General features: G+C 45.9%; 1 protein-coding gene across 5 annotated transcripts in view; it reads left to right on the top strand.

Moving 5' to 3' along the window:
* Nucleotides 1-12923, top strand: part of LOC140103885 (uncharacterized) — a 58668-nt gene that overhangs the window by 11026 nt on the left and 34719 nt on the right. For 3 of the 5 annotated variants that reach the window (XM_072127184.1, XM_072127182.1, XM_072127181.1), the window contains 4 exons: nucleotides 8482-8529; nucleotides 9157-9201; nucleotides 10427-10474; nucleotides 12741-12785. In XM_072127184.1, coding sequence (XP_071983285.1) covers nucleotides 8482-8529; nucleotides 9157-9201; nucleotides 10427-10474; nucleotides 12741-12785 — 186 coding nt within the window. The remainder of the gene's footprint in view (nucleotides 1-8481; nucleotides 8530-9156; nucleotides 9202-10426; nucleotides 10475-12740; nucleotides 12786-12923) is intronic. The other 2 variants (XM_072127185.1, XM_072127183.1) reach the window with 1 other exon arrangement.

Genomic DNA, 12923 nt, shown 5'->3' with positions numbered 1-12923 from the left:
ACATATCCATAGCAAAGGCCGAAGTGGGAAAATTCAGTAGGGGTTGGATTTCTATTAGGCAATAACTCAGTGTCATCTCATCTGGCATAGTAGTGTGCTTCCTTTGATACTTGGCTAGAAAATAGCCATAGGAGAATACAAACAGCTTCTTGAAGCCTACAGTAGCGTTCTATATATTTGATTTCTGGTTGATCTGCTGGTGGCTGTAGTTTCTGCAGTGCATGTACTTGCCAATTCTGAGCAATTTGTAGTGAGACTTGCGACCGCTGTGTTCTGCGCTTAGTGGCGCACATATCCATAGCAAAGGCCGAAGTGGCAAAATTCAGTAGGGGTTGGATTTCTATTAGGCAATAACTCAGTGTCATCTCATCTGGCATAGTAGTGTGCTTCCTTTGATACTTGGCTAGAAAATAGCCATAGGAGAATACAAACAGCTTCTTGAAGCCTACAGTAGCGTTCTATATATTTGATTTCTGGTTGATCTGCTGGTGGCTGTAGTTTCTGCAGTGCATGTACTTGCCAATTCTGAGCAATTTGTAGTGAGACTTGCGACCGCTGTGTTCTGCGCTTAGTGGCGCACATATCCATAGCAAAGGCCGAAGTGGGAAAATTCAGTAGGGGTTGGATTTCTATTAGGCAATAACTCAGTGTCATCTCATCTGGCATAGTAGTGTGCTTCCTTTGATACTTGGCTAGAAAATAGCCATAGCAATAGGATAGGATTGTTTGGTTTTAAAAACTCAAAAAAAAACAAAAAACACAAAAAAAAAAAAAAAACACAAAAAAACACAAAAAAAACCAAAAAGAAGTAAAAAAAAAAAAAAAGTTATAACTCTCATTTTAAAAATGTTTAACCCGAGGGCTAGGGGTAGAGGACGAGGGCGGGGACGTGGGCGTCCAACTACTGCAGGGGTCAGAGGCCGTGGTCCTGGGCGGGGTGAGACACCACCTGCTGATGAGGGAGCAGGGGAACGCCGCAGAGCTACACTCCCTAGGTTCATGTCTGAAGTTACTGGGACTCGTGGTAGAGCACTGTTGAGGCCAGAACAGTGCGAACAGCTGATGTCGTGGATTGCTGACAATGCTTCGAGCAATTTGTCCACCACCAGTCAGTCTTCCACGCAGTCCACCCATGTCACCGAAATCCCCACTCCTCCAGCTCCTGCACCTCAGCCTCCTCCCCCCCAGTCTGCCCCCTCCCAGGAAAATTTGGCATTTGAACCGGCATACTCTGAGGAACTGTTTTCTGGACCCTTCCCACAGTCACAAACCACTTGTCCGGTTGCTGCTGAGCAATTTTCCGATGCCCAGGTTTTCCACCAGTCACAGTCTGTGGGTGATGATGACCTTCTTGACGTAGTGGAAGTGTGTAAAGAGGTGTCCGACGATGAGGAGACACGGTTGTCAGACAGTGGGGAAGTTGTTGTCAGGGCAGGAAGTCCGAGGGGGGAGCAGACTGAGGGATCGGAGGATGATGAGGTGACAGACCCAAGCTGGGTTGAGAGGCCGGGTGAACACAGTGCTTCTGAGACGGAGGAGAGTCCTCGACCTGAACAGGTTGGAAGAGGCAGTGGTGGGGCCAGACGGAGAGGCAGGGCCAGAGCTGGTGCATCAGCGCCACTGTCAACTAGTGAAGCTCCCGTGGTGAGGGCTCTTGCGGCGAGGGCTAGATCTTCAGAAGTGTGGAGGTTCTTTAAGGAAACACCGGATGACCGACGGACTGTGGTGTGCAACATTTGCCAAACCAGGCTCAGCAGGGGTTCCACCACTACTAGCTTAACTACCACCAGTATGCGCAGGCATATGAATGCTAAGCACCCCACTCAGTGGCAACAAGCCCGTTCACCTCCGGCCGTGCACACCACTGCTCCTTCCCCTGTGTCAGCTGCTAGTCAGCCCCCTGCCCAGGACCCTGGCACAAAAACCCCATCGTCGCCTCCACGATCCTCCACAGCATCCACCAGCGTTCAGCTCTCCATACCCCAGACGCTGGAGCGGAAACGCAAATATAGTGCAACCCACCCGCACGCCCAAGCCCTTAATGTGCACATCTCCAGATTGCTTAGCCTGGAGATGCTGCCCTATAGGCTAGTAGAGACCGAGGCCTTTCGCAACCTCATGGCGGCGGCCGCCCCTCGGTATTCGGTCCCCAGCCGCCACTACTTTTCCCGATGTGCCGTCCCAGCCCTGCACCAGCACGTGTCAGACAACATCATCCGTGCCCTGACCAACGCCGTTTCTGACAAGGTCCACCTGACCACGGACACGTGGACGAGTGCTGCCGGGCAGGGCCACTATATATCGCTGACGGCACATTGGGTTAACTTGGTGGAGGCTGGGACCGAGTCTGACCCTGGGGCTGCTCATATACTGCCGACGCCGAGGATTGCGGGGCCTACCTCGGTCCAGGTGTTTCAGGCCTACTATGCCTCCTCCTCCTCCCACCCCTCCTCCACCTCCTCCTCCGAACTACCATCCGTGGGCACGGCGCCATCAGTCGGTAGCTCTAGGCACAGCAGCAGTGCCGTCGCTAAGCGACAGCAGGCGGTGCTCAAACTGCTGAGCCTAGGCGACAAAAGGCACACCGCCCAAGAGCTATTACAGGGCATCACGGCGCAGACTGATCTGTGGCTGGCACCGCTGAACCTCAAGCCGGGAATGGTTGTGTGTGACAACGGCCGTAACCTGGTGGCGGCTCTGCAACTCGGCAGACTGACACATGTGCCATGCCTGGCCCATGTGTTAAATCTGATAGTGCAGCGTTTCCTCAAGACATACCCCAATCTGTCTGATTTGCTCACGAAGGTGCGCCGCATCTGTGCGCATTTCAGGAAGTCCAGCCCAGATGCTGCCACTCTCAGGGCAGCGCAGCGCCGCCTCCAACTGCCCGCTCACCGACTGTTGTGCGACGTGCCCACGAGGTGGAATTCAACACTGACCATGTTATCCAGAGTTTACCAGCAGCGCAGAGCGATTGTAGACTGCCAGATGTCAACTTCCACCAGAACTGGTAGTCAGGTCAGTCAGCTTCCTCAAGTCTACAATGAGGAGTGGACGTGGATGTCTGATATCTGTCAGGTGCTGAGTAACTTTGAGGAGTCAACACAGATGGTCAGTGGCGATGCCGCCATCATCAGCCTCACCATCCCGCTGCTTGGCCTGTTGAAAAACTCTCTGGTCAGCATGAAGTCGGAAGCTTTGCGCTCGTCACAAGAGACGGGGGAAGAATATTCCCTTGTTGATAGCCAAAGCACCCTGAGGTCTGTTTCTCAGCGCATATCGGAGGAGGTGGAGGTGGAGGAGGATGAGGAGGAAGAGGAGGAGAATGTTGGCGAGACACAAGAGGGGACCATTGTTGAGTCCTTCACTGTTCAGCGTGTATGGGCAGAAGAAGAGGAGTTGGAGGAGTTGGAGGAGGAGGAAATGGACAGTCAGGCCAGTGAGGGGAGTGAATTCTTACGCGTTGGTACTCTGGCGCATATGGCAGATTTCATGCTAGGCTGCCTATCCCGTGACCCTCGCGTTCAAAGAATTTATTCCAGCACCGATTACTGGGTGTTCACTCTCCTGGACCCACGGTACAAGCAAAATCTTCCCACTCTCATCCCTGGAGAGGAAAGGAGTGTGAGAATGCATGAATACCAGCAGGCCCTGGTGCACAAGCTGAAACAGTATTTCCCTTCTGACAGCGCTAGCGGCAGAGTGCGTAGTTCTGCGGGACAAGTAGCGAGGGAGAGTAGGCGAGCAGGCAGCTTGTCCAGCACTGGCAAGGGTACGCTTTACAAGGCTTTTGCCAGCTTTATGTCACCCCAGCAAGACACTGTCACCTGTCCCCAGTCTCGGCAGAGTAGGGCTGATCTTTACAGAAAGATGGTGAGGGAGTACGTAGCTGACCATACCATCGTCCTAAATGATCACACAGCTCCCTACAACTACTGGGTTTCAAAGCTGGACATGTGGCACGAACTGGCGCTGTACGCCTTGGAGGTTCTTGCCTGCCCTGCCGCTAGCGTCTTGTCCGAGCGGGTTTTCAGTGCAGCTGGTGGCATCATCACCGATAAGCGTACACGCCTGTCGACTGACAGCGCTGACAGGCTGACGCTTATTAAAATGAATAAAGGCTGGATTTCTCAGAATTTCCAATCTCCACCAGGTGAAGGAAGCTCAACCTGAATAATTGATCCACTCCTCCTCCTCCTCCTCATTTTCCTCCTTCTCCTCCTCTTTGTACAGTAAAGCAGAGGAAAATGGCTATTTTTTGACAGGGCCCACTGGCTCTTGCTATAGTACTTCATGCATTTAATTTTTCTGGAGGGCCACCTACCCGGTCCTCTGTTTGAAACAATTTTTGTGAGTGCCACATACAGGCACTCAATCTATTCCATTTTTCTGGAGGGCCACCTACCCGGTCCTCTGTTTTAAAAAATTTTTGGGACTGCCACATACAGGCACTCAATCTATTCCATTTTACTGGAGGGCCACCTACCTGCTCCTCTGGTTTGAAACATTTTTGGGACTGCCACATACAGGCACTCAATCTATTCCATTTTACTGCAGGGCCACCTACCTGCTCCTCTGGTTTGAACAATTTTTGGGACTGCCACATACAGGCACTCAATCTATTCCATTTTACTGGAGGGCCACCTACCTGCTCCTCTGGTTTGAAACATTTTTGGGACTGCCACATACAGGCACTCAATCTATTCCATTTTACTGCAGGGCCACCTACCTGCTCCTCTGGTTTGAACAATTTTTGGGACTGCCACATACAGGCACTCAATCTATTCCATTTTACTGGAGGGCCACCTACCTGCTCCTCTGGTTTGAAACATTTTTGGGACTGCCACATACAGGCACTCAATCTATTCCATTTTACTGCAGGGCCACCTACCTGCTCCTCTGGTTTGAACAATTTTTGGGACTGCCACATACAGGCACTCAATCTATTCCATTTTACTGGAGGGCCACCTACCTGCTCCTCTGGTTTGAAACATTTTTGGGACTGCCACATACAGGCACTCAATCTATTCCATTTTACTGCAGGGCCACCTACCTGCTCCTCTGGTTTGAACAATTTTTGGGACTGCCACATACAGGCACTCAATCTATTCCATTTTACTGGAGGGCCACCTACCTGCTCCTCTGGTTTGAAACATTTTTGGGACTGCCACATACAGGCACTCAATCTATTCCATTTTACTGCAGGGCCACCTACCTGCTCCTCTGGTTTGAACAATTTTTGGGACTGCCACATACAGGCACTCAATCTATTCCATTTTACTGGAGGGCCACCTACCTGCTCCTCTGGTTTGAAACATTTTTGGGACTGCCACATACAGGCACTCAATCTATTCCATTTTACTGCAGGGCCACCTACCTGCTCCTCTGGTTTGAACAATTTTTGGGACTGCCACATACAGGCACTCAATCTATTCCATTTTACTGCAGGGCCACCTACCTGCTCCTCTGGTTTGAAGAATTTTTGGGACTGCCACATACAGGCACTCAATCTATTCCATTTTACTGGAGGGCCACCTACCTGCTCCTCTGGTTTGAAACATTTTTGGGACTGCCACATACAGGCACTCAATCTATCCCATTTTACTGGAGGGCCACCTACCTGCTCCTCTGGTTTGAAAAATGTTTGGGACTGCCACATACAGGCACTATCCAAATTAAATTGTCTCCATAGCAGCCTCCACACGTTGTCTCCATTGCTACCTCCAAAAGTCGTCCATATAGCTGCCTCCATACATCGTCCCTTTATCAAACGAGGTGTGTCAGGCAGAAATTTGGGTTGTTTTCATGGATTCCACATCAAAGTTGTTAACTTTGTCGCCACCCTGCTGTGTTATCCACAAAATATACTGGCAAACTTTTACCATTTAGGGATATTATTTCAGCGCTTCTTGCGCATCTGTTTACATTCCCCTCACCCGGCATATCCTAAACTTATAAGAACGCTACTACACTTGATCTTATACAAAAGGTTCTTAGAAGTGCTGTTTGGGGAGTAGCCTAGAGACAGGGGCTTGGATTGGCGAAAGCTCGCCTGGCAGCGGAACGCCAGCTCCATGCGCATCATGCGCTTCTTGCGCATCTGTTTACATTCCCCTCACCCGCCATATCCCAAACTTATAAGAACGCTACTACACTTAACTTGGTGCAGGCTGGGACCGAGTCTGACCCTGGGGCTGGTCATATACTGCCGACGCAGAGAATTGCGGGGCCTACCTCGGTCCAGGTCTCAAAGGCCTACTATACCTCCTCCCACCCCTCCTCCACCTCCTCCTCCTCCGAATTACCATCCGTGGGCATGGCGCCATCAGTCGGTAGCTCTAGGCACAGCAGCAGTGCCGTCGCTAAGCGACAGCAGGCGGTGCTGAAACTGCTGAGCCTAGGCGATAAAAGGCACACCGCCCAAGAGCTATTACAGGGCATTCCACATCAAAGTTGTTAACTTTGTCGCCACCCTGCTGTGTAATCCACAAAATATACTTGCAAACTTTTACCATTTAGGGATATTATTTCAGCGCTTCTTGCGCATCTGTTTACATTCCCCTCACCCGCCATATCCTAAACTTATAAGAACGCTACTACACTTGATCTTATACAAAAGGTTCTTAGAAGTGCTGTTTGGGGAGTAGCCTATAGACAGGGGCTTGGATTGGCGAAAGCTCGCCTGGCAGCGGAGCGCCAGCTCCATGCCAAGATCCAACTAACATAGTTTTAACTGCAGCACCTTTAATCTACTACTAGTTCACTGCCTCCATACATGGTCCCCTTATCAAACGAGCTGTGTCAGGCAGAATTTTGGGTTGTTTTCATGGCTTCCATGTTAACTTTGTCGCCACCCTGCTGTGTAATCCACAAAATATACTGGCAAACTTTTATCATGTACCGATATTATTTGAGCGCTTCTTGCTCACCTCCTTTGGTTCCTCTCTGCCACCCATTGGTTTGAAGCCTGAGTCCATTTAGGGTATGTCGCCATGACACTCTCTAGCCTGCTGCTGCTGCCTCTGCATGCCGTCCCCTATAGTGTCAGGGTCAATTATTGGATGTTTTAGATGCTATCTAGCTTCATTCTGTCACTCTGTCATGGCCATGCTGTTGCCCATAATTTTGGCATAATGGTGCGATTAGGCAGCCTCAGAGGCATCCATGCATGCTGCCCCTGCTGTTTCCTGTCCATTTCCGTGGTGTTTCCATCCTTTTCTGAGGTTCCCAGGTGTTTGGCCAAGCTTCCCTGTGCAGAGCCTTGGTCCCCTTGAAAAATGCTCGAGTCTCCCATTGACTTCAATGGGGTTCGTTATTCGAGACGAGCACTCGAGCATCGGGAAAAGTTCGTCTCGAATAACGAGTACCCAAGCATTTTAGTGTTCGCTCATCTCTAATCTTTAAGTCTGGCCTATCAGTTCCAATAGGCCCACACAAATTAACTAGCATACTGCAAACTGGAACTTGTAGTCTTACCCATGTACTTTGTACTCTGCTTAACTGTATCTATATCTGGTGCGTGTACTGTTTGTCTAGTGTGCCCTTAAGGCAATGAAATATAAAATTTAACCTGTTTTGCTCTTTTATCTCAATCCACGAATCCCCACATCCATGTCTCGGTTACATAAATGCTACCGGTTTGGTTCCTCACCCAATACAATCCCATTATGGACCAGGCTTATATTAAATGAGAGCTGGTGGCAGCTTATTTGGGTTGATAAAGTTCTGTTTCTCTGAGACTTATAAAAGGGATCTTTCAGCCATTCAGGGTTGTGATTTAGTGTTTTGCCATATCTGGTAGCTGTGTGGACAACTCTCAATCACTTCCCACGCCTTTCAGAACCTGTGTATTCTGGGAGTGTCTATAAAAGGATAATTGACCTTGCGTACCCCTCAGGGGTCCCAAACATCACGTTTTCCTTCACACCACCTTTTCCAAAATATAAAATGACATCAATATGATCTGGGCACCGTCCTGTGTATTGCGTTGGTGGAGTTTTATGAGCCACAATCTTAATGGCTGGGTTAGCACAATAATGTCAAGTGAAAAGTAGCGAAAGTAGCAGTAAAGTGGTATTCATTCAGATTATCTGCTTCAATTTTTCTATTCTGTTTCACAATGTGAGACATGTTAGGGCAGATTTATCATGCCTGGTACACTAGTATTCTGGAGGTTATATTTATGATCGCCTGCACCGTAATGCTAACAGAGGCTATAGCTATCTACACCAGGTCTGACCATCTTTAATTCAAGCACAAGACAAGGAAGACCTGTGTCCAAAACTTTTTAAGGTTCCCATAAATCTTATTATAGTCCCTAAAAATCTAGCTAGAAAAAATATTGATACTGCCTACTATTATTTCTATGTAATTTATTCCCTCGAAGACCAGGTGCAATGACATCCTTACTTGTTTTCAACTTTTCTAAATCTAAAAATGTAAATAAAGGTAATTATCACCATCATCATTGTATTTTTCCAGGATGGACTTAAACTGAGTGAAGGTTCAAAAAAATTATTATGTGCGCTGGTAAGTATACAATTATATGTTATAGCTTTAAAAGACATTCATTTAGACCATTCTTTTTTTTGCAGCTTCAAAGTGAAAATCGCTGAAGTTCAAGAGAGTTTTTAGGCATTTAATTGGTTGTTTAATTATCTCTTTTAAATAAGACAGTGGTGTATAATATTAAGATAAAATATATTTTAGTTATCTTTCTGGTAATATACCACATATGGACATGTTCAAACTTTAACATTCGTGGTTGATCCAGCTCACAGAGGGTAAGGAGTATCCTCACCTGGTGCACAGGAAAAGCCCAAGGCTACTACGGGCTGCTACAGCAACTTCAAATGGAAAAAGGATCCGGCACTCATGATTTAGGTGAAGAAATCCTTTTCCAATGGGTGCGTTTCGGCATATAGCATTTAGCGCAATTTTAGATCATGACTAAGGCTATATGCCAAAACGCTAACATTACGATGTACCTGAATTTGTGATAGCTATATCAGATTTTAACCAATAAAGAAAAGGATTTCTTCACCTAAATCGTGAGTGCCGGATCCTTTTTACATATGGACATGTGTTAATGATCAAAATGAAAATATCTGTAGAATTAATAATTTCTGATAAAATTGTTTATATTTATAATTACAGAACGATGATGCTTTGCTTTCAACATTTTCGGCAAAGGCCCTCACGGTATCAATTTATACTTACATATTTGTAAATAGATGAATTAATTCATTTCTGAAAGGTTTATTAAATTGACATTTTAATGGGGAAGTTTAATAGAAATTAACATACCGAATATACTCGAGTATAGGCCGACCCAAGTATATGCTGGGGCCCCTAATTTTACCACAAAAAACTGGGAAAAGCGATTGACTCGAATATAAGTCAAGGGTAGGAAATGTATTGGTCACACATCCCCCCCCCCCCAGTATATGGCCAGCAGACCCCCAGTAGTAAACAGCCAGCTAGCCCCCTGTAGTATATAGCCAGCCAGCCCCTGTAGTATATAGCCTGCCAGTCCCCTGTAGTATATAGCCAGCTAGCCCCCTGTAGTATATAGCCACCAGCCCCTGTAGTAAATAGCCTGTCAGCCCCCTGTAGTATATAGCCAGCCAGCCCCCTGTAGTTTATAGCCACCAGCTTCTGTAGTATATAGCCAGCCAGCCCCCTGTAGTATACAGCCAGCCCCTGCCCCCCAGTTTATCCAGCTATCCCCTGCCCCAGTATATAGCCAACCAGCTCCTGCCCCACTATATAGCCTGCCAGCCACTGCCCAAGTATATAGCCTGCCAGATCCTCCTCCATTATATAGCCAGCAGCCTTTGTGCACAAGTATATAGCCAACCCCCTACCATGTTATTCTGGCGGCCCCTTTCCCATTATGCAGGCGCCCCCCCCCCCGCCTCTTTATACATCCCCCCCCCCCTGTTATGCAGCCGGCTCCTGCCCTTGTTATACAAACAGTTGATTAAAAAAAAATTCAAAACTCACCTTTCCGGAGCCCCCACAGGTCATCTGTGCAATCCGCCAGTCAGCAGCAAGTCCTTGCGGTGCACGGCTCTGACATCAGAGCCTGTGACCTCACACAGACCTGCAGGAGACCTGCGGGGTCGCCAGAAAGTTGAGTTTTGATTTTTTTTTTTACTTACGTATTAGCCGAGTTTGGGTTTTTCAGCATATTTTTTTGTGCTGAAAAACTAGGCTTATACTAGAGTATATATCAGCTAATCTGTTCTTATTCTTTACTATTTGAGCAGTGCATAAGTAATGTTATAATTACAGTAACTTACACATATCACACAGAATTGTCTTTCTTTTTGCAAGTATATATACTGGATATTGTACTAAAATTAATCCCTAAACCACATGCCTTTTTAACAACTATAACTTAATCTTACATTCTTTATTTTAGAAAAATCTCTCACCAATGCCTCACAACACAAAGGCCTTAATTTGTGAGGTAAAAATATGACTCCAATTTTAACAATCAGACAAAAACTGTTTTAGATAATTTAAATGTTTCATATTCGGGTCAGACTTAGTTTATTTAGATATAAAAGTCCTATAGTCACAGCCTGGATATCTACAGATATGTTACTTGTGGGTATAGAACACTCAGGAGTAGGAAGTTGTTATAGAAGTCTGATATTCACAGCCATTTGGGGATGAGGCCACTAATGGGAGGATGGAATCAGTGTGACACATGGAAAGGTCTGTTCTTCCCCTTTTCTGAGGAAGTGACAGATCTGATCCCCCTGAACTGGTTTACTATTTAATGCCATAAAAGATCTGACATATTTGTAGGATTGTAGTAAAAAAAAAAAAACATGTCATTTTAATGTACTGCTAAGAGCTCAATTCAATCAGAATTATTACTTTGTGGACTTCACAGGTTTTTTCCCAGTTTTAACCACTTCCCGACCTGCGTGCATACGGTGTGCGTCGGGTCCCGGTGTATGAAGAGGGCCCACGGGCTGAGCCCTCTCCATAGCCTGTAAGTCTTTGCTGCACATCGCTGGTACTGGTAACACCTGCGATCGGTGCTAGCATGGGCTCCCCCATCTTGCCGGGGACCGTCGCTCCCTGTGACGTCATCTGGGAGCAGGAATCCGTCGCCATGACAGCCTCGGGTCTTACGAAGCCCCGAGGCTGTCTCGTACTAACGGGAACCTGTCACCAGGAGACCCATTTTTAGCACTCCCCCAGTCCCCACAGAGCATAGTACATACACTGCCAAAGTGTTTTTTATAAAAAATTGATTTTACAGAAATCTTCTGCGTGAATAGGCACTTGTCCCCTGGGAGTGGCTGGAAAGGAGCAGTTTCCCCCCCACCCTTGGGATACTGCTCCTCCCTGTGTCCTTTTCAAATATATGAAAAAAACGATCACTTGGCTTAGCGACGCCCCCTGCTCCTCTACAGCCAATCCCAAGTGATGGGAGTGCCTAGTCACACAGCAGATTTTAATGAAAGGTACAATATAACATATCTTTTTTTCTGTAAAACCTATTTTTTATACAAAAACACTTTGGCAGTGTATGTACTATGCTCTGTGGGTCCTGGTGACAGGTTCCCTTTAAATCTATCATTACAACGTGCTATCACCACATTGTAATGAGTGAGGAGGAAAATCCCCATATACTGCCATACTGTAGTATGGCACTATATGTTAAGATTGATCCTAGGGAGTCTGAAATATAGTAAAAATAAAAAAAAGTAAAAAAAAAAAACATTATAATAAAAAAATCTAAAAATTAAAATCACCCCCCTTTCCTTAGAACTGATATAAATATCAATAAACAGTAAAAATCATAAACACATTAGGTATCGCCGCATCCAAAAATTCCCAATATCAAAATATAATAATGGTTTTTCACTGCGGTTAAGCCCTTAACGGAAAATAGCGTTCCAAAGTCAAAAATGGCACTGTTTTGCCATTTTGAAAAATATATGCACCATTTTCAATGCATTTGGAATTTTTTTCCCGCTTCCCAGTACACAACATTGAAAATTAAATACCGTCACTATGAAGTGCAATTTGTTACGCAGAAAACAAGCCATCACAGAGCACATGGAAAAATTTAAAAAAGTTATAGATTGAAAAATGGGGAGTGAAAAATGGAAGTGAAAAAACTAAAAAGGACCAGTTCGTTAAGGGGTTAAGGATTAAATCATATTATACATGAATTTAAAGTATGTGTGATGAGGGCAGGATTGGTTTGTTAAAAGGTTATATATATATTAAGGCCAAAATAAACAGTTTGTCGTGAACAACCAATTGTCGCAGACACCAGACTATCTGCTTTACAAGTTTTCCATCCTTATACACAGGAAATGTCATAATCACATGATAGGGGTTTGCTGACCCCCTTCCCGTGTCAGGGCTAAATGGTAAGTTTTCAGCACATTTGCTGACACTCACCATTTACACCCATGAGAGGAGTGAAATAACTCTGCTGTTTTGTTACTCCCATAGACTTTAATAGAGAATGGCCACATATATATGGCAAACTGTCCATTCAGGTCTATGGGAGCATCAAAAAAATGGAATAATAATAATCTTGTTTTTTTAATGCTCATGCACAGCAAACTTTACATTTGGTCCCGCTATGACAAGGGGGTCAAGGCACCTGAGGATAGGTCATGAATACACAAGATAGGAAAATCCCTTTAACTGATTAGAGATTATAGGAAATTCCCATGTAACTTGCTGCGTTTTCTTTCTAGGGAGATCGAAATGCAGTAACTGCAAAAGACGTTGTGCAGCTATTGGTAAGTTTTAAAACTTCTAATTCACTGTAATGAGTAGAGACCTAGTCACACAAAATGGATGTGTCTATATACAGACACTAATTCATCTAGATACTGATTTCATTGGAAATACATTGGCCACATATCTCTACACATACA

This window comes from Engystomops pustulosus, chromosome 10, assembly GCF_040894005.1.
Source record: "Engystomops pustulosus chromosome 10, aEngPut4.maternal, whole genome shotgun sequence".
Lineage (NCBI taxonomy): Eukaryota > Metazoa > Chordata > Amphibia > Anura > Leptodactylidae > Engystomops > Engystomops pustulosus.
Note: the sequence above shows the minus strand (reverse complement) of the source record. Positions and strands in the feature narration are given on the sequence as shown.